Below are 19,374 nucleotides of genomic sequence, written 5' to 3'. Positions count from 1 at the left end.
AGATAATTTTTAACCCCAGGTGCAAAGAAGAATGTTCGCAAAGGAGATGTACAGGAACAAGCCACATAGGTACTCTTCACGTACTCTACGTACTGTACGTTGGATGATCTAAAGAAACTTAAAAAGTACTCCCTCCATATATCAACAATTCTTCGCCTCCAGCGGCTCCAGAGACCTGACAAATGATCTATCAGGAAAAGGCGCTTTACCAACTCAACCCTCAACCAGAGCCAAACACCACAAGAGTTAAAAAATTTAAAATTTAGCGCCCGCGAACGAGCCAAACGCAAGTGACGTATGTATCTCTTTACGCTGGGGGTTGTTGATGCTTGGATTTTTGGACAAATCAAATCCGCTACGCTACACTGCAACTATTTTCCTCGCCCATCATAAGATCTTTTATAATTATTTTAGCTAACCACTCCCCGGGCGCAAAAGGAGGGGTCGAAACAAAACGCCTCGGGGCGTTCAAAAACGGCACGAACCTTCGAAGCTGGCGAGTAGGAACTGGTCCATTTCACTATTTTATGCAGCGTCATCGAGTTGACTCTGCGCCGCACGGATGCTTTTTTTTTTTTTTTTTTTCTCCCTTTAAAAGAGAAGGATATCAACCAGTATCGTCGCATATGCAGGGTATCATGGAAGAGAAGCAGTTAATAAGGCTGAGGTGGACAAGTCCACAAAATGAGAAACAGGTACGCAGCGTAGCTCTCAGATGGCTAGTTCAGTTAGGGGAAAAAAAAAAAAAAAAAAAAAAAAAAAAAAAAAGAAAGAAATGAAAAGAAAAGAAAAGAAAGAAAAAGAAAAAGAAAGCTCCTAGACTCCTCGTGGTCAAACGGAAAAATTCAGACATTTATTAGTTAAAACACCAATCCAGCTCAGTTTTTATCCAAGAGAATCAAGCAAAAGCAATTAAAGCTGCAGATGGGGTAACATTGTTTGTTTCTACTCTATTCCCTAGATTTTAAAAGGAACGCATTTGTTCAGCGAGAAAGATAGCAGGGACGCATGCAAAAAAGGAATCGCTGATATTTACAAAAGGTAAAGCGGGTCCTGGACCGTCGAGTGAAAAGAAGAATGCCAGCCATTATTGTGCTTCAGCGCTTCAGTAACGAATATAGTGGCGCTTTTTCACTTTCTTTGCCCTTTTAATCTCCGCTCAACTTAATCGTTTTGATGGATCGGGGGAATGATTAAAGGGGGGATGGGTATTTCTTTTGGGGGGAGAAATAATTAGAGTTACTTGAGGCATGCAAAAGAACTAAGATGGTTTGTAGCTGAACACGACACGGGAAGGAATCGGCAATAGTTTTTCAATGGGCGCGCAGCGCGGCGCAGATAGTACGGCATCCTCTCCCTTGATGAACTATACGAGACGGTAGCGGCGGGGAAGCGAGGAAAGGGTCTTCCGTGAGGTCATACCTGGACCGCGCGAAATACAGTGGCTTAAAAAAGGTGCGTGGGCTGGCCTACTGAGCAAACGGTAACCTGTAGGTGTGCGACTACGTTGGAAAAATTAAGAATAATGAGATGATCTACGGAGGAGGGCGGTTAACAGAAAAATACGAAGGAATAAGCAAAAAAAAAAAAAAAAAAAAAAAAAAAAAAAAAAAAAAAAAAAAAAAAAAGGGGGAAGGAATAGCATAGACGGAGTAGGTATATACTGGTTAGACGCCTCGTTCAGCCATTAATTCGGCGATGCCATGCTCGGAGATTTCAGGTAGGAGCTTAACGAGGACCGTCTCGACGATGGAGTACATGAGGTGTTTGTTACAATATTTATCTGCAAATATGTCCAAGAAATCATGTTCAATGGCTAAGAGGAGGGCTTCTTGTTCGTTGGTTTCTTCGTTGTCATCCTCATCATCGGCCCCGGCATTTGCTTCATATCCAGATGAAGGCAACACTGTTGTTTGTATAGGGGCGGCACCGGCGCTATTCTTACTCTTTCTATTCGTAACCGTAGATTGAATGTTTGTTATTGTAGGAGAAGAAGTGGGTTGAGATGCAGGAAAATTGGCACCCGACTCGCGCGGATTAGGAGCTGTATACCTCTGGCTGCTCGATGAACTCTGCTGGGCCTCATAACCGGTAACGGCTTTTGGTTCCCTGCTCCCGCTGTGGATAGTTGGACTGGTGATTTTTGGAGATTCTAAATTTAAGGTTTTATTTCCCGGATTCTTCGCATGGAGGGTTGGAATACAGAATACCGTCAATGCCACTCTACGCGGGATTAGCGACAGTATGCTAGCAGCGCATGCTCTTTTGATCATATTTTCTTGAGTCTTCGACAAGGCTTGCGATTCCGACCAGGTTTGGAGAGTTACGGGCAATTGTGCTGAGGGTTGTGAAGGTGTAAGCGAGAAAGTCCATCCCATCCTACCATTATTACCAACCGAGTCACTGTTAATCCCCACTTCAGCCTGAGGCACCATGGAGCCTGTTGAGGAGCTAAGAGTAGAAATGTTGGCATTCTGACTGGGTTTAGTATTGAAGGGAAATAGAGTTGTTCGAATCGCGAGTAGGAGAACGGGAAGTAATGTGGGGGTAAATAGACGCTTCTGGATTGTCTCGTGCAGGAACCTAAGGAGGGGCCAAGCGAACGTTGTAAGCAGGTGAGCAAGAAACGTTTCAAGGATAAGTCCGTACTAGGACATTGAGAAGTCATGGTAAAATCACAAGCCGAATGAAGAAAATTAAAGAACGTTAGTTTGTTGAAAAGAGGGGTATGAACGAGGATCACGACAAGAGCAAAAGTGGGCAAGTTTTGGAGCTCGCCGAACCAGTGAAAGCGAGATTATCAATCATGGTCGATTGGAGAAAAGATGATGAAGCTAAAATCGAATGAGGGGGATGATAAGATTGTAAACATCATCACGAGCGTCTCCTCGAACGGAAACGGCGACATCATAGGCGCTTCGAAACGAGTGAGAGAAACAAGGGAAAAGAATATCCGTTGCTTGCGCCCTAGCCATGATGCGAAAACCCCTGGAGCGGAGAGAGGGAGCCCCCGATATCGCTGATCTCACCTCGATCAGAATATGCTTATTGCCCGAAAAGTTCGAACTGATCGGCCATTGGCTGGTAGAGCGGGGATAAGAGACATCCTGGAGAATGTCGATTTCGTTATGGCCTGGAATTTTGCCTTGCAGATAAAGCAGGAGAAGATCATGTGGGGGATGATCAGAGTAGAGCATCCACAGACTGGATCCCTTCGTGATCCACTCCCCGTGTGTTGAGCTGCCATATTTTTGCGGTTGTTGGTTGGCTGATTCCAGAACGATAAGGAAATGATCGACCAATGGCATGTCTCACGCTAAAAGAAAATGGGCGTCTTTTGCGCGGACGGGAGGGAAGGCCCGGTCCCGATGTAGGCGGCCAAAAGCAACCCAAATAACAGCAGCCAATGGGGCAAAGGCCAAGGCGGTTAGGACGACCGGCTTATTCTGGCCTGTCTGCTGATCCTGTGCTATATGCTTTTATCCGGCATTGGTTGGAGGAAGCAAAATGCTGCAACAGCTACTAGCCGAACTGCGAAGGAAAATACTGCTTTTGCAAGAAAGGAAAGGGCCGAAACGGGTGGAAAAGGGCGCTAGGAAGAAACGAAAGAAAACGGAAATCGAAAGTTGCTGAGTGGCTGAGCAACAATACGGTAAAAACACGTTTTGTAACGGTAAGGTTAAGACGAAAATGACAACAACCAAGGTAAAATACCTCCGTGCATACAAAGACGGGTAACGGGTGAAGATGACAGGGTTTCCTGGGCATGTCGGAAAGCGCAACTTTGGGTGGATAAAGGCCACACAGATGCCAACCTTTTGTCTTGGAGCAGAATGGCGTGCTCATTGGACGAGGGCCAACGACCTTCAGATCAAGTGACCGGAGGACCATGCACGCAATCACCAACGGCCCATCTGTATCCCTTCCAATGCCGCGATTGCATGCTGGGATATTTAGCAGATGCAACTGCAACACCGCATGATCCCTTTTTTTTTTTTTTTTTTTTTTTTTTGAAAAGAGCCAGGGATCCCAGCACAGGTGACGAACGATTTGAACGATGCCCTACCCGTTGGGACATTATGATACACATGGTGGACAGCATCGAAAAAGAGACGATGACACAATAAAGGGAAGGTCTCATTCATTCCTGAAAAGAATGGAGAAAAAAGCCGATTCGATTCGTGCACTGTGGATGGGAGAACAAAACCAAAAACGATATTTTAGGCTTACCTGTCAACTATCTGTCCCGTATCTCCAAACTTTCCTGGCCCTTCGACCATCGCATGCTGGACGAGAGCAAGGACGCCGCCGAGCCATGGCATTCGTCCAGGCACATCGAGTAATTGCGAAACCATGCCAAACATTCTATATTTGAGAACGGGTCGACGGGGGCTACCATTGCGAGACCAGGGTTGAGGTTCACACGTAGGATTGGCGGGAGTTGATGAAAAGGTAGATGGTAGTCTATGTGAAGACACGGGAAGCGACGGTGACGCTACTCGAAAAAGTCCAACCAATACAAATCGAATAGTCATAAATGTCAGATAGCAATATTGCAGTATTCTCCACAGCAGCATTGATAAATTTGATTGGTTTGCACCAGACGAATCGCTGCGGCCAGAGTCCTCTCTGGGGACAAACAATCCAAACCTCTCCAGTCGGCTTTTTTGACCGTGCTCCGCCTCCTCGTCTTTATGGCCGTCTTGTTTTATCACGGTGATGAGCCGTGTGAGAATCTCCCAGATAAATGGACCCTCGCTCGCTTTATCACCGACAAGCTCGCCCAAGATCATATCCGCCAAAATATCACCAACCAATGTCCTCAAGTAAACATTCTCCAAATCCTCGGTTGGGAGAAGCACAGCCAAAACACCCTGGGCAAGTAATTGGCGGTACGCCGTCTCTCGTTTCTGTTGCTCCGCGATCGTCACACCGTCGGAGACCTCAGGGACAGGGGAAAGCGCTGGATGTGGGTTCAAAGTATGGTAGACTGTATGAAGATAGGACGTAGAGCGGTTTAAATGTGGGCTTTGGCGGGCGGTGCGGTACGCTATATTCCGATTCCGTTGTCAGCCCAGCCAGCTTGGAAGCATCGATCTCACACGGCTGCACTCGATTCTCACCAACAATATGTGCTTCAATCAGCGCAGGAATCTCATCCAAGACCAAAGCATCCACATCTACTTGCCGGAGCCTTTGCTCGAGCGCACGAGTGCAGTGGGCGATAATTTGTATAACTTCATCGGTAAACGTGTGGTCTGGGGTAATTTTTGAGTACCAGGCATAAACGAATTCTTTAATTATGATTGCAATAAGAGCATAAAGCTGTAGATCCACTTCGTTCGAACTCGTAAGGGGAGGAAGCAACTCTTCTAGTGGTCGAGGGGTTCCCCGCTCGCGCTGTTCTGACCCATGGCTACCAGACTGAGGGCAGAGAACGCGGCGGATCAGAGCCGCTGTAGCTTTATCGTTGGATCCATTGGTTTGACTGGCTGATGCAATGGACTTGCCCAATTGGCGAGCCTGTGAAGGTGAACGAGAAGCGGAAGGAGATTTAGAGGATGGTACGGCAAGGGTTGGCTGCCTAGCTGAGAAGGGTGTTGGTCCAGACTTGGAGGCAACGGCTTGGGAAGGGCGTACTCGTCCTGTGTTATTGCTCATCTCCCAAAAGTTGTATGCGCTTCGCCAATACCCCAGTATGATTGCATCGACAACATGGATTGGCAGCCGATACCAGGAACAAGAGCCTCCAAAATAATGGGAGATTGGGTTTGATTCGTAATCTGGCAGGTTGAGATGGTCGTTGTCGGACGTCTTCCTCCGCCAGCTGTTCGGTGCTGAAATCATGCGGCTCCGCCAGTTGGGAGCGGGCCGAGAATAAGGCCGGGTTAGCGTCTCAACTAGTACTAATACATAGTAGCGTATTTCACATCCCCCATATCTTATCGATAAGAACATATGTATGTAGAACGTTAGGTAAATATCTTCGAAAGTGTCAGGCCGGTATCAGCAGACAGCGCGTTGCACAAGCCTTCACCATCATGCCGTATCAGACGCCTGAGCTCCTGTCACATGAAAGACAGGTGACTCCTCTTTGGCTAGATTGTGATCCAGGTGAGTTTTACCCCTTTTTAATGCCCACCAGTCAAAGAAATGTATAACTTGACGCTGACCCTATATCAGGCCATGATGTAAGTTCTCAAGTTGCCAGCATATTAGATACCTTTTTCGACAAAGTGTGGGAATGGAGTTGAATCTAATGGACGTGAAAGGATGCATTTGCCATCCTCTTAGCTGCCCACCACCCATCTCTGAAGTTGCTGGGGATCAGTACTGTGCATGGAAATGGTTCGCTTGAAAATACCACAGTGAACGCTGGATGCATCCTGGAAGCCATTGGCAGGTCAGATATTCCTGTATATCCAGGGGCATACAAGCCATTCTGTAGAGCAGCTGTACATGCACCGGATATTCATGGTATGTGAAACATATGCTGAGCTCTGCCTATCGTCCAGATCAATAATTGACACGCGGGATATGATATCAGGCTTGTCTGGACTTGATGGGACCGATTTACTTCCTACTCCGACGCGACCACCTGTGAGGAATCCAAGTGCGACTGTCGCCATGCGAGAGGCCCTGCTGGCACAGCCTAGAAATACTGCTTGGCTAGTGGCGACTGGAACGCTCACCAATGTCGCACTACTTTTCGCAACATTTCCTGAAGTTGCGGAGCACATTCGCGGTCTCAGCATCATGGGTGGCGCCATAGGTGGTGGGTTCTCAGATGCTTCTATCTGCAAGCGGCCAGGAGCTGAGGCCCGGATTGGAAATACGACACATTTCGCAGAGTTCAATATCTACGTTGGTATCCTTCCTTGAAATGAATCTTAGGATCCGTCCTGGTTTAAGATTTCATTTATTTTATTGATGGCTAATCAATAAATTCAGTGTGATCCCGAATCTGCACAATCCATTTTCTCTTCCCCGGTTCTCGCACGGAAAACAGTTTTAATACCCCTAGATCTTACCCACAAAGTATTAGGCACGCCAAATGTGCAGTCTCTGATTTTACAGACTGAAACTCAACCAGGAGCGAACGGGAATGGCGTGATCCCGACTCCCTCAGTCCTCCGCCGAATCCTCCACGCCCTCCTCATCTACTTTGCAAACACTTACGAAAGCGTTTTTGGCCTTGACGTTGGACCCCCCTTGCATGACCCCGTTGCCGTTGCTGTGTTATTGTCCAACCTAAACCATAGTGACAATGGAAGCAAACCGGGAATTCTCAATTTCGATGATAGGGACGGCGAGCGCTTCCTCGTTAATGTTGTAACAGATGGTCAACATGGTTCAGGTCCAGAGATTACTGGTGAGGTTGGACGGACAAATGCAAGTCCCTTAGAACGCGGCAAGTGCGGCGTGACCATACCCCGTGGGGTCGATGTTGATGCATTTTGGAATATCGTTCTCGAGTGTCTAAAACGGGCAGATGATTGGAACGCTTCGCGGGTCAGCAATCAAAACTAGAGCGGACTAATTGGTGCGATTCTTTTGGGTATATTTGTAGGTTTGGAATGGGTTTTGTAGCGTTGGACATCTTCTGCATCTCTGTGGTGATCGTTGATTTATATCTTCCATGTATAAACTTATTTATATATTTATATATTCACAAAAAGGACATATAGATAGATGAAAAATAGACAATAGAACGTTCCTTTTGACCAGAGGCAGGGTGTTAAAAAAACAGTTGATTTTTGTGGTAGAATCTTTCTTCTACGTCCACGTTCTGGCAGACTTCTTGCAACCGACAGGACGAGCGATTGGAAGCGAGACAAGGGGTTGGAGTTACACGATTAACTGTTACGATTCCGATCACCTTGTGGAATCAAGCGGCCAATACACAACATCTCTCATACCCTTGAACTCATTAAGCCCCGTTTCTCAGCTATTATATGCTCTGAGTACCTTCAGAGCATTGGTGGGCCTAGAGAGGTCCTGACGAGGTGCAATTTTGGAACGACACCCGCTGATTGTGATACACACTTAAATATTGCGGAGCCAAAGATTCTCTACAATCATTGGAAGCCGAACAAAGAAAGAAAAGCAGACGAAGAAGCATGAAGGCCGAGAAACATTTTTTTTAGGATGTTCGTCTACTATGTACGGATTCTTAACGGTCTTCAGTTGGAATTCAAAACAATAGTGGCCCGCTTCTAAACGGCCAACGGAGACGGATTCCAGTTCAACTGATATTGCTGCCCGGCTCCGGCTCAATCCTAGTAAGCTGCTTGACTTTCTCGGTTTTAAAATATAGCCTATCCTATCTCATGCCACCGCTAGGGAACGTGCTGATAAGTAGATGTCATACTGCAGGATCTCGCATTCCCGGAGCGTAAATATGCAACGCGCGTATAGCCCTGCGAACTAGCATGATCCAGTTAGCGTTTTAAAAGCTCGCGCAGGGCAACCGTTATGTCACCTTACTGCCTCCATATTCGTTCAAGCTGGTGTCTTTTCCCGTTGAGGTTTTGGCATCTCATCCTGAGGGTAGCTCATTACCCTGATGGCGAATGGACTGTCCGCGAAGGCCATTCAGCTGTACTCGCTTGTCGCGCCTCCAGGGAGATGGAGATCTTGCTGTCAAGTTTACATTTTTGTACGACAGCGAAGAAATTCCCACACTCCAGCTCCAACAGTCACTATGTTGTTCAAAATATAGGTTTTGATAAGCAAGGGTTGTCCCACACTGCACTACTCACTTCCACCACTCCCCGCTAGACTGGTGTTGATTTCTTCAGTCTAAACAGATTGAGATATTCGATGTCCGGTAATTCCCCTCCATGATCAAAAAGCAGAGAGCAAACTCACCCCGCACAGAATCTCTTTAACATTATGTGTCCTTAACAGGTGCAAAAAGCCAGAGATTGTTTACTTCTCTAGCAATATTGTCCCAAGGGTGATAATTTGCCTCGCTTTGCTTTCTCGGAATGAACTGTCAAGAAGAAAACCCTTCTCTGCTGGAAGGGGAGACACAATTTTTTAGTAACTTGCCATCAATAAGCGCCTCTGTCCGATATTTAAATGTTTTAAAGAGTTTAGACTAAAGTGGTTCGGATACACATCCGTACACTGATGATTCACCAAATGTTGCTACCACTGTGTCCAGTGTGTAGCGGGAGAGTGGACATCATATTATTTTTTGGCAGCTCTCCTATCCGGGTTGGTTCGGCACATAAGCTCCACTGTGGAATCGTATCAAATTGCATGTGGCCGTGGTAAGAGTTAATGCGATGTTAGTTTTCGTCTGGTCCGTCTCCTGGCTCTAAAATTACTCCAATTGGATTGCATGGGTTGAGTACCCAGCTGGTCTACACTTGTCTTGTTGTAGGCGAAGGTATCTGAGATACCTGATAGACTCCGGGAGGTTATCGCGAACGTAATATTCATTTGCTCTTATGGTGGAAAAGGCAGCTCAAAACCTCACATTGCATATTATCCTAGAATGGCTCCGCTCCGCTGGCAAACGCTACTCTTGCCTGTGGCTCTATATCGCTGGATACCCGCAGACCGAATGGCATCATTACCAGTTGCTAATCCCTGTCAGTTGAATCGGAGACACTCAATCCTCAGAGGGAAGCTTTGCGGCCATGTATCTCGTTTCCACGTCTTGTTCCCGCCTCTCAACAATATAAATAGAAGCTGCTACCTTTCTCCCCTTTTATCGGTTATCAGGTTACCCCTCCATAGACTCCTCTCCGAACGATAAGTTGGTGTGGTTTCCGTTACGAGAACTTCCCCTCATTGATCTCCAATACCCCTCCACAAGGTCCCTCGCGAAAGAAGTACAAGGAGGAAAACATGGGTAAAATTAAGAGCATTGAATATTTCCGCGTACTCCCTCGCTGGCTGTTCGTGAAAGTAGCTGATGAAGATGGAAATCATGGATGGGGTGAAAGCACCCTGGAGGGACATTCGGAAGCTGTCGAAGGCGCATTGAATGCGCTGTGTAAACGCTTTCAGGGCTATGAAGCGGAGTATGTCAAAAGACCATCCACCCAAATGCCAAAATTTATAAACATCCAATGACTGACCCAACCGGCATAGTGATATCGAACAAATCTGGCAAACGGCCTGGCGCCTCGGCTTCTATAGGGGTGGTGCTGTTTTCATGTCAGCTATATCCGGTATCGATATTGCTCTTTGGGATCTCAAGGGCCGCCAGCTAGGTGTACCCATCTATCAGCTCTTGGGAGGCAAGCTCCGTAACAAGATCTCTGTCTATGCTTGGATTGGAGGCGATCGTCCAGCAGATGTTGAAGCAGCTGGCAAAGCGCGGCTAGCTCAAGGGTTCAGAGCCATAAAAATGAATGCAACAGAAGATGTGAACTGGCTTGATTCCCCACGAGTTCTGGAGTCCAGCGTCGAACGCCTCAAAGCCGTGAAGGCTCTAGGGCTCGACGCCGCTCTTGACTTCCACGGCCGTCTCCACAAACCCATGGCCAAACAACTTGCTAAACTAGCGGAGCCCTACCACCCCCTTATTCATCGAGGAACCCCTACTTTCGGAGCATCCGGAGGGCATAAAACAATTCTCCGGCCACGTCTCGACACCGATTGCATTGGGTGAACGGCTCTACAACCGATGGGACGTCAAGCGGTTCTTGGAAGATGCAAGTGTTGATGTCTTGCAGCCAGATATCAGCCATTGCGGAGGTATTTCCGAAATCCGGCGCATCGCCGCGATGGCAGAAACGTACGATGTGGCGATCGCCCCGCACTGCCCGCTAGGCCCCATTTCGCTGGCCGCCAGCATGCAAGTCGACCTCACGATTCCAAATTTTGTCATCCAGGAGATGAGCCTGGGCATCCACTATAACACGGAGGCGGGCTCGTACGACATTACCAACTATGTGACGGATCCTTCAGTTTTTGATGTCAAGGACGGATATGTGGATGCACTGACAAAACCCGGGTTGGGAATCGATATTGATGAGGAGGAAGTACGGCGCGTTGCGATGACTGCGGAGTCATGGCCTCCGAAGGGGTTTTATGGAGTTGATGGAGGTATTAGGGAGTGGTAATTGATGCCGTCTGTATGCCCAACATATAATATTCTTTGCCCTTCTTCGGCGTTTGCAGCTCCTTCAACTCTTCCCATTCCATTTCGAGAGCTGGGAAGGGAGATCCTGATGTAAATAATTTGTTTCTGTTTCGGGCTTGGGCATAGAATTCTAGAGAAAGCAGCGATTGCTGTCTAGTTCACTGGTCATCGTCGGCGGGGGTAAACAACTTGTTTCATCACCAAAGCCCCTCAAATGCAGGATTCTGAGCAAACCGTCAATGTATCAAACCACTTGGATGCTTGTTAGACGCTGGAAGCATACAACAGTTTTATACATGGACGGGTATGTCCCGTTCTAGTAGGCCTGTCTGCGGCAAGTAGCACAGCAAAACAAAATACTAATGTCAATTCGAAGAGTTTCGTTTGGGAAAAAACAAATTTCAGACTTGGATGTGTCCGGGTAATCCTACTAGATCGAATTGAATTGATATCATCGTTATTTTCGTAGATATTTCGATTCAGGCGCAATAGGGAGCTTCAGCAATTTCCGTCAGCCCTTTGAGTACTTTAGATGCGTACGGTAACCAGTCAGCCCTCAACGAAACTAATAAAGGAAACATCGCAGAAGAGTCCTACCACTTCCAACAGAAGCCCAACCAACAGCTAGCCGATTTCATGATCTCCCAAGTTGAATATTAGCCAGCCAAACAAGCCAACAGGACAAGGAATGGCCACCTTGTCCGTTTGATATGCCTACGTACTGTGCATGGACTTACTATGCAGCACATTAAAGGGCACCTCACAGGAGCAGGACAGTGGAGAGAGAAGAGCTTACAAAGAAAATAATAGAATGCAGGAGTTATTATATTGGGATTGCATACATATAAACAATGGGTACCCGCCTCCTCGTCCTACTTCCGAGAAAAAAAGAAAGAGGGGGAGATTCTGCGTTAAATTCAAACGCCATGAAGACTTTATATATATATATATATATATATATATATATGTTTGTCGTCTACCTCAACCTGACCTTTCGCGGTTTCCATTGGGGAAATTCGTGCTATTTATGCACCCTGTCAATTCATTTGGAATTAAATAAAGGGAACAACAATTTGCACTGTCAGGTAAAAGCAAGAAAATGAAGGTATGTGCGGCAAATTATTTGTATCCAGCACCTTTGAGTGTACAGCCAAGTTCTGAGTGCCGGGTGTCTTTCCAGACAGATAACAGCTATCTTTCTTGTATGTACATGTACATGTAACTGTAGCAGCAGCTAGGCGGGCCGCCTGGAAGTGAGTACCCAACACCCCTCCGGGCCCGTATATATGTATAAGCACAATATACTAAACTTTTGGATCGTAAAAAGTCGCAAATATCACGAAAGTCCCCTCTGGTGCAACAAGGGTGAGTGGTCCTTTGACGGCACAAAACCAAAACCAATATAATCCAGACCGCCGAGGAGTTCTGCAATGAAAAATATGGGCAACCTGCGCATGCCCCCGGGAAAGTCCGCTTGAAGAATGCGGTAGTCCAAACTGCTGAAGGCAAAACCGGTCGAAATTCAACTCTCGTTATTCATAGGGTAAAGCCTACCCCCATCAGCGCCAGAGAAGGTGGATCGCGATATGTGCTTTTTATCTGTTTAAAAGGATGATCAATGAATGCCCGGAAAAAGTCAATGGGGGAGATTTGACGCATGATATGGGCGGATTCAGCATGGTCGATAATAGACCATGGGCCCCAGATGATCAGTTACGCACCGAATCGTGGAGAGCGACCATAAGGCCGGCCACGTTAAAACGGACACAGCGGCGATCGTGAAACGGGTATCTTGAATATTCAACGGTGCCGTGCCGTGCACGTTCTACGCTCGCCTTCTGATTTCTTATTCAACTTGGCCAGCTTGCTCAGAAACAGTTTAATCCATGCTCTTAAACTGTACCTACATATAGTGAAGGAAGGATAAACCCGAAAATTGGAATAATGGCTGATTTAAGATGATAATCCATACGGAGTATGGTTCTTCATACAACCAAGAACTGTGAACGCGGCTTCACTTTGTTTTTGTCTTCAAGATATGGCCATAGTCTTATCGTCTTGGGACTGTAATTCATTGCGCACCTGTGGTTTTGGGATAACGAAAGACACCTCTAGCTCCCAGCTTCTGAGACAATTCCACATGAGCGTGGCACATCATCGCTGAGGTCTACTTGGACAATTCCAAGCGGAATATAGCCTCAGAGAGGTGCAATACTGAATGGCAGGTATTGACCATCGGGAGCTACGCAACCTTGGAGCATAAGCTAAATTCTGAACCTCCTGCAAGATGCTGTAGAATGCCTGCCGGATGGCCCGTGTGGAAATTCTGGGACTGTTCCGTTGCTGCGAGAGTTAATTTCTGTGGGAGTCGCCACAGTCAGTTCTGTGCGAAAGATGCCCCACGGAGCTTGCTCCCAAGGTTCTGTAACCGAGCTGGTTAGTTAGTTATATACCTTAGGTTGGAATTTTTAAGATCTAGCTATCAGAAAGACGGATATCGCTGTGACGCGGACGTTGGTGTTGTTGACTCCCCAACACGTTTCCAAGCCGAGTCAACTCGAATGGCGCTCTGAAGGCCTGTCTATATTCGAACAAGGAGCACCACCACCAACGTTGTCTAATTTGAGCTATTCGTCGGATCGATTGAACATGAATGACAGTGTGAAACGAGGGCAGGCTGCAAGGGATTTGACTGGACGTTTCAGTCAGAATGTCAAAGACAGAAAGGCCAGAAGATGACAACGACGACGACGACGGCGGCGATATAACGGCTCTTTGTGTATACCCTGGTCAGTTCATCTGAGCGGATTTCTATGGGTCTGAGATGAACAAGTCACCGTCCTCCTCGCTGCGATCACATCCACGGCTTCCACCGAGACCAGTGCGGCAGGCAACATCCGTCCGTAAGTCATTATGATTTCTGTCGGAGTTAGCTAGACGTATCGCTCCTATGAGTCTACCCTGTACTCGTATTCGTGGCGGAGAATAAATGGGGGGTGATAAGGTCTAGTCGTTGCTGGTCAACCCGTGCCGCGGTCTTGATTGAGTGATGCAAGAACGAACTAGAGAAATCTCGCCAACGATAAGCACCTCGTCTTTTATCCGCCGCCGAGTGACATCTCCCCTTTCCGTCGACATCCATCTATCTTCATCCTGGCTTTAGACTTATCAACTCGTTGTGATGCGATAATCTGACTTCCTTGCATGTCGAAACAAGGCTGCCAAGGACTAAAATATAGCCGAAAGGCCCCATGTTCGCAGTTCATTACCTGACAGCCCGCCTTGTCTGCTGCCGTATCCGCATTTCCATCCATGCAAAGGTTAACTAACTGACATCTCTGGCCATCACCAAAGGACCAGTAACCTTTGAACTCTCTTAGTTCTCTATCTTTATTTCCTTCCTTACGTTATCTCCAATAGCAGCTCCAGACCATCTCTAGAACTGTCCCCGATCTCGCAGCCATCCCCATGAGTCTACCCGAAGACGAAGTGAATGCCGATAACATAAGCTTTTTGCGTTCGCGCAGACGCCCCTCTCTAGATTCATCGCCTGGTCGTGTGCGACATCGAAGGAGACAGTTGCAGCCTTTGGAGGATGAGTTGAATAGTAGTATGGATTCTAACGATCACAGAAGGCCCTCTGTGGCTGTCGGGGTAAGCCGTCGCATCCCTATCGTCCGTCGTCGGGAAGCTCTAAATGGAGCCCCCAACTACGAAACTCGCTCCCGTCCACCAAATTCTGTTTACACATGGGCGCCAGGATCAGATTATGTAGAGGACGAAGATACTAGCGTGGATCCTCCGAATCTTATCCAGGAATTGTGGGATGGTAGGTTGCTAAGAGCGAGACATACGGCGCTGGGATCTCGGGATGACAGGCGGGAAGGATCAGCAACATCACCCCGTCTATGGGCTGGAGACCATAGTGGAGAATCAATTCAGCCGTCACGGTATGGTCGGAGTGATCTGGCTACTGCTACGTTACTCCAATCTGTTCGTCGCCACCCGAGGTTTTCCTCCCGAACTCGTACCCTACAGACCTACATCCTCGATAGGGAACGAGACGGGCGCGAATCGGAGGAAAGAGACTGGCAACCTTCCTCTGCGACTTCCACTATAACTACGAGCTCAACTACTTCCCCGGCACCCCGTTCTTCGGCCGCCAACCGTGGGGATATGGCTAGGACTATTAGCGCCTCGGAACTTCGAGATATGTACGGCGAAGAACGGTCGACGGGCGATCGCCTTGAAGAAACAATAAAGTATCTAGATAGGGTGCGATTCGCTGAATCGTACGATGAGAGCGTACAGGCCGCCACTGCGAGAGATTTTGTACAATATGAATATTTGCGCCGCAACGAGGACGACTTTATCCTTGACACCTCGTCAATAGGTAGCCCTGCAGATTCTTCGTGGTTAAAGCCAGGGACAGTATTTGTGGGTTCACAACATGCTACGAATCATTATTCTAGTTCGGCGATGTTTAATCTGAGACCGAGATCACACCAAATCGATGATCCCGTCATTATCAACGGAACCGAACTCGGTCGCAGCGTATACACAAGCGCTGGCCGCCGCAGCTATGGAGCGGATACTCCGCACGAGATTGGAAACAGCGGCCCAATGGAAATGAACAGCAGCAGTAGGCATGAACACTGGCCTGTCAAGGTTACGATACATAGCGTTGATTATAACACGATGACTCTTTCTGGAACGATGGAAGCCTATAACATTCCTGATAAAACCTCCAATAGCCAAGGGGCGCATATATCCACTTTCCTCGAGGGTGAAATCATCGACTTCAACACGCACTCGCTGGAGACGAAGAATTTCAAAGCAAGCGCGGAGATTGATGGTTTGTACTGGCGCGAGCTCGAGCCGTTCAAAGCCCTGTCTTACACCGAAACTGCGAGAAACCTTGTGAGCAAGAAATGGGTGACAGAGCGGCTTGCGAAGGGGTGGATCTTAATGCGCTGGAAAGGTTGGTCTTATTCCCGACAACGTCATCCTTGGTATTATAATGATATGCTTAGCCCACCTACACCGCTAGAACGATGCTTTATTACCCCGTCACATTCCCGTCAAGGACTCACAATATCCGGCTTCTATTATATCTCCATTCGTCGCGAGGACGGTCATATCGAGGGCATGTACTATGACCCTGGCAGTTCACCATATCAGCACCTCTCTCTAACTCCACAAATGAGAGAGAAGATGGTTTTTCCTGCCTATGATTTCCGCTGAGCTACTGTCATTGATTGACTGTTTAATTGATTCATCCACTGATCAATGTACTTCGATTAACCGGTTGGATAAATACACACACCAGTCTCCTTCTATAATTTTGTCCTCTGGCACCAAGCATTACGCAAATCCGACCTCCAGTGAACGTTAGCCTTGCGCTTTGATGATTGGGTATATAATGTAATATATATCTCCTAGTTTCGGGTTTGCATTAGGTTTTATCTGCTTCACGGTATCCCGTCCAATCTCATGCGGAGTGTACGTGCACGGATGTCGCTACCAATATCATGTCCCCTTATTTTTATTTTTATTTTTTTATTCCCTCATCATTATCTCATTGGCGTCGATGAATGCTGGATATCACAGGGGATTGGGGAAAGTCAACTTATACCCTTCCTTTATTTTGACTGTTTCTTTTCCCATCTGTGTCTATCTTTTGAAATTTATACCATTATGCGTCCAGCGCCACTCAAACTTATGCAGTCACTATACAGCTACGTCTCCTGTTATGTCCTGTTTGTTCTTTTCCGCTTTGTTTCTATCTAATGTGAAGAACTGGGGGAGAGGGAGATTTCCCTCCTTTTTCTAGCCATTGACGCCATAGACGCCGCTACACCCCACTGCATTTCATTTGCTGAGAGCGGCATTCATCATTATCTCTATTATGTTATGTGTATTCGTGCACCTGTTCATAAATGGCATTTGGTATGCGAGATCGATATCTTTTAAGCCAGGATATCGATCACATTGGCCCAATTTTGCCTTTGAAATAACTGAACGCATGAATGAAAGTGGTCCAATATTTCTTTCAAATGGTGCCATCTTCTTACTCAATACTAAGATAGTAAGTTGTTACCATCTTAATCCAAGTGGACTAGAATGAACCAGGGGCGAATATTTAGATAGACCAAGTAATGTGTCATGCGAGTTAATATTGATCGGTACTCTAAAATGGAGAGCACCTATGTCCCCAAAAGTCCTGTCTAATTTCGCCTCAATTACAAGTTGAGCATGGTCCTAGCTCTTAAATCAAGCCAGAAGTTTCGTCCTTTCATTAATCATAGATATTTGTCCACCACCAAGCACGTCCATAACTCGCACATATACATGGCTTCTTAAATTTGTTTTTCTATTCCATTAACCTCCTATCCACCCAGTTATTTACCTCGGGTGTGTGGTTGAGTGGTCTATTGTTCGGTCTGGAAGTAGTTGAGGAGGACGGAGCGCTCCTGGGACTCTTCACCCCAGTCGCGGAGGACAACGCAAGAACAGTTAACGACCTTGCGAGGATTGCCTTCGCGGTCAAGAACGCCTGTTTAAAGTGAAAAACATTTAAATTAGCGCTCCCCAAGCTTACCAAACAGAATTCTCCCAAAACCAACAATCAGGAACAAGGGGGAAGAAAAAAAAAAAAACATACAAAGTCCAACCCACTCGCCCAACATCTTTCCATCAGGAACCTTGATGAGCGGAATCTTATGCTCCTGGCAGAGTGCAATGACGAGCTTCTTGTAAGCGTCTTCCTCGCAGCCCTCGTTGAGCACGCACATGTGCGCCTGGCGGCGGTCGAGCGCCTTGGAGGCTTCGCGCAAGCCACGGGCAAGACCGTCGTGGATCAGAGCGATCTTGAGAACACCCTTGAGAGCGTCCAGGACGGACATGGGGCTGCCAGCGGTAGCATCGGCGGAAACCTCGACCTCATCGGCAGCGCCGACGGGCGGGTTGGAAGCGGTCTCTTCTCCGTCCGACTGTTTTTTTTTTGTAATATGTCAATGAGTTATATTTTCCTTTGGCTCTGTTGTTGGGCTCAAGTGTGGGAGGTGTAGGGCTCAATTGATATGCACTTTATGGTTTGCTTGCGCTCCGGGCGCGATTTTGTGCATGGAGCCAAAGTGAGGAATGGGATGTCGTCAATTGTAGATCAGAGTGGAAGGTAGTTGCACGTACCATTTTCAATTATAGGAATATCGATGGGGATCGTTTCCAATGTCGGATTATCCTCAAAGAGGTGGGTGTAGAAAACAGGAGGTTCTTCGGTGTGAGGTTGAAAGTTGGTGATCTCTTGGTGTTGGAATTGCCGAAAATACCAAAATTTGAGCCTCGCCTATTTTGGTGTGCCCTAGAATACGATTATGTAAGCAGCTTTATTTTCGGGAAAAAGATTGCGCTCAAATAAACAGCTAGACAGTTGTCACAAATCTTGACAGATTTATTATTATTATTATTATTATTCCATTATACTCATATGCAAGCAGAGCTTATTATGAGTTCTTGTGTGATGTTAAATACAGGCCAAGAGTTGGCTATACAGGAGGAAATACAGGTGTTGAGACCACACCAAGATAACAAGAACAATAGAAAATACGAATGAGTGGCAACTAGATACATGCAATAATAACTTCCCAGCCCAGGAACATAGAGTGATTAATTGTAGTGATTTGTACACCTCTTTATTTATTAGGAACCTGAGGTGCTTGAGTTCTGAATTTAATGTATTCCCTGCGGGTTTCAAACCTGCACACCTTGGTTTCCCACCCAAGGTGCTAACATAATTGTTATAAATACTCTATCTTGAACTAGAACTCACTCAGTTTCTGAGCTCAGCAGATCTGCTGCTGTCCAGATCGAGCAAAAACCGCCCCACCACGAACTCGCTCAATTTTTCGAATAAGAACCCGCCGATAGATCTATCGAAGAGCACTCGATCATACAAGCATTTTGACCCCAACGCCGACCGCCGCATACCCCGTCTGGTGGTGGAGTTATTCAACCAAACGTGGTTTGAAGCCCCCGCGTGGGATATTCCCGCGTCCACCCCTACCACACCACAACCCCGGGTCAAATTGCCATACAAATTGTAAGGTGAAGAGACCTAGCCCTATGCGCCAATCTTTTTGATTTTGGAAGATCCCCGACCTGTGATTGTGGAGATATCTGGAGAGCAACCTCCGCGAAAACCCTGTCTGTGTTTGATGTTCCAAGACATCAACGCCAAGTCCCATCCACGTACCGCCCTGCCCAATCTG

General features: G+C 47.0%; 5 protein-coding genes across 5 annotated transcripts; 3 read left to right on the top strand and 2 right to left on the bottom strand.

Annotated features, from left to right (window-relative positions):
• Nucleotides 1-1,667: 1,667 nt before the first annotated feature.
• Nucleotides 1,668-5,847, bottom strand: BDCG_16161 (uncharacterized protein; the record flags this gene model as incomplete). The annotated part of the gene is made up of 3 exons (XM_045425420.1): nucleotides 1,668-2,583; nucleotides 4,231-5,050; nucleotides 5,124-5,847. 3 exons carry the CDS (start codon nucleotides 5,845-5,847, stop codon nucleotides 1,668-1,670), a joined length of 2,460 nt encoding a protein of 819 aa, XP_045279206.1.
• Nucleotides 5,848-5,970: 123 nt separating this feature from the next.
• On the top strand, nucleotides 5,971-7,736 carry BDCG_00541 (DNA glycosylase). Its single transcript, XM_045416049.1, has 5 exons — nucleotides 5,971-6,114; nucleotides 6,184-6,191; nucleotides 6,273-6,477; nucleotides 6,548-6,864; nucleotides 6,952-7,736. The coding sequence occupies exons 1-5, from the start codon at nucleotides 6,042-6,044 to the stop codon at nucleotides 7,528-7,530; spliced, it is 1,182 nt and encodes a 393-aa protein (XP_045271864.1). The 5' UTR covers nucleotides 5,971-6,041; the 3' UTR covers nucleotides 7,531-7,736.
• A 1,843-nt stretch (nucleotides 7,737-9,579) lies between these two features.
• BDCG_00540 (galactonate dehydratase) lies at nucleotides 9,580-11,084 on the top strand (the record flags this gene model as incomplete). Its single annotated transcript, XM_045416048.1, has 3 exons — nucleotides 9,580-10,037; nucleotides 10,108-10,626; nucleotides 10,679-11,084. The coding sequence occupies exons 1-3, from the start codon at nucleotides 9,862-9,864 to the stop codon at nucleotides 11,082-11,084; spliced, it is 1,101 nt and encodes a 366-aa protein (XP_045271863.1). The 5' UTR covers nucleotides 9,580-9,861.
• A 2,117-nt stretch (nucleotides 11,085-13,201) lies between these two features.
• On the top strand, nucleotides 13,202-17,986 carry BDCG_00539 (uncharacterized protein). The gene is made up of 2 exons (XM_045416047.1): nucleotides 13,202-16,085; nucleotides 16,155-17,986. The coding sequence occupies exons 1-2, from the start codon at nucleotides 14,573-14,575 to the stop codon at nucleotides 16,346-16,348; spliced, it is 1,707 nt and encodes a 568-aa protein (XP_045271862.1). The 5' UTR covers nucleotides 13,202-14,572; the 3' UTR covers nucleotides 16,349-17,986.
• On the bottom strand, nucleotides 15,972-19,374 carry BDCG_00538 (40S ribosomal protein S12). The gene is made up of 3 exons (XM_045416046.1): nucleotides 18,296-19,374; nucleotides 17,769-18,096; nucleotides 15,972-17,660 (listed from the first exon to the last, which is right to left on the bottom strand). The coding sequence occupies exons 1-3, from the start codon at nucleotides 18,296-18,298 to the stop codon at nucleotides 17,536-17,538; spliced, it is 456 nt and encodes a 151-aa protein (XP_045271861.1). The 5' UTR covers nucleotides 18,299-19,374; the 3' UTR covers nucleotides 15,972-17,535.

This window comes from Blastomyces dermatitidis (assembly GCF_000003525.1).
Source record: "Blastomyces dermatitidis ER-3 genomic scaffold supercont1.1, whole genome shotgun sequence".
In the NCBI taxonomy this organism is placed as follows: domain Eukaryota; kingdom Fungi; phylum Ascomycota; class Eurotiomycetes; order Onygenales; family Ajellomycetaceae; genus Blastomyces; species Blastomyces dermatitidis.
This window is presented reverse-complemented; position numbering and strand designations above follow the sequence as displayed.

What these genes read in the sequence shown, in the direction of transcription:
- BDCG_00539 (XM_045416047.1), top strand. Translation starts at nt 14,573, where the DNA reads ATGAGTCTACCCGAAGACGAAGTGAATGCCGATAACATAAGCTTTTTG. An exon ending in GATCTTAATGCGCTGGAAAG is followed by an intron (nt 16,086 to 16,154) that starts GTTGGTCTTATT and finishes CTACACCGCTAG; the next exon opens with AACGATGCTTTATTACCCCG.
- BDCG_00538 (XM_045416046.1), bottom strand. An exon ending in GGGCGAGTGGGTTGGACTTT is followed by an intron (nt 17,661 to 17,768) that starts GTATGTTTTTTT and finishes CACTTTAAACAG; the next exon opens with GCGTTCTTGACCGCGAAGGC.
- BDCG_00541 (XM_045416049.1), top strand. Translation starts at nt 6,042, where the DNA reads ATGCCGTATCAGACGCCTGAGCTCCTGTCACATGAAAGACAGGTGACT. An exon ending in ACATGCACCGGATATTCATG is followed by an intron (nt 6,478 to 6,547) that starts GTATGTGAAACA and finishes ATATGATATCAG; the next exon opens with GCTTGTCTGGACTTGATGGG. An exon ending in TCGCAGAGTTCAATATCTAC is followed by an intron (nt 6,865 to 6,951) that starts GTTGGTATCCTT and finishes CAATAAATTCAG; the next exon opens with TGTGATCCCGAATCTGCACA.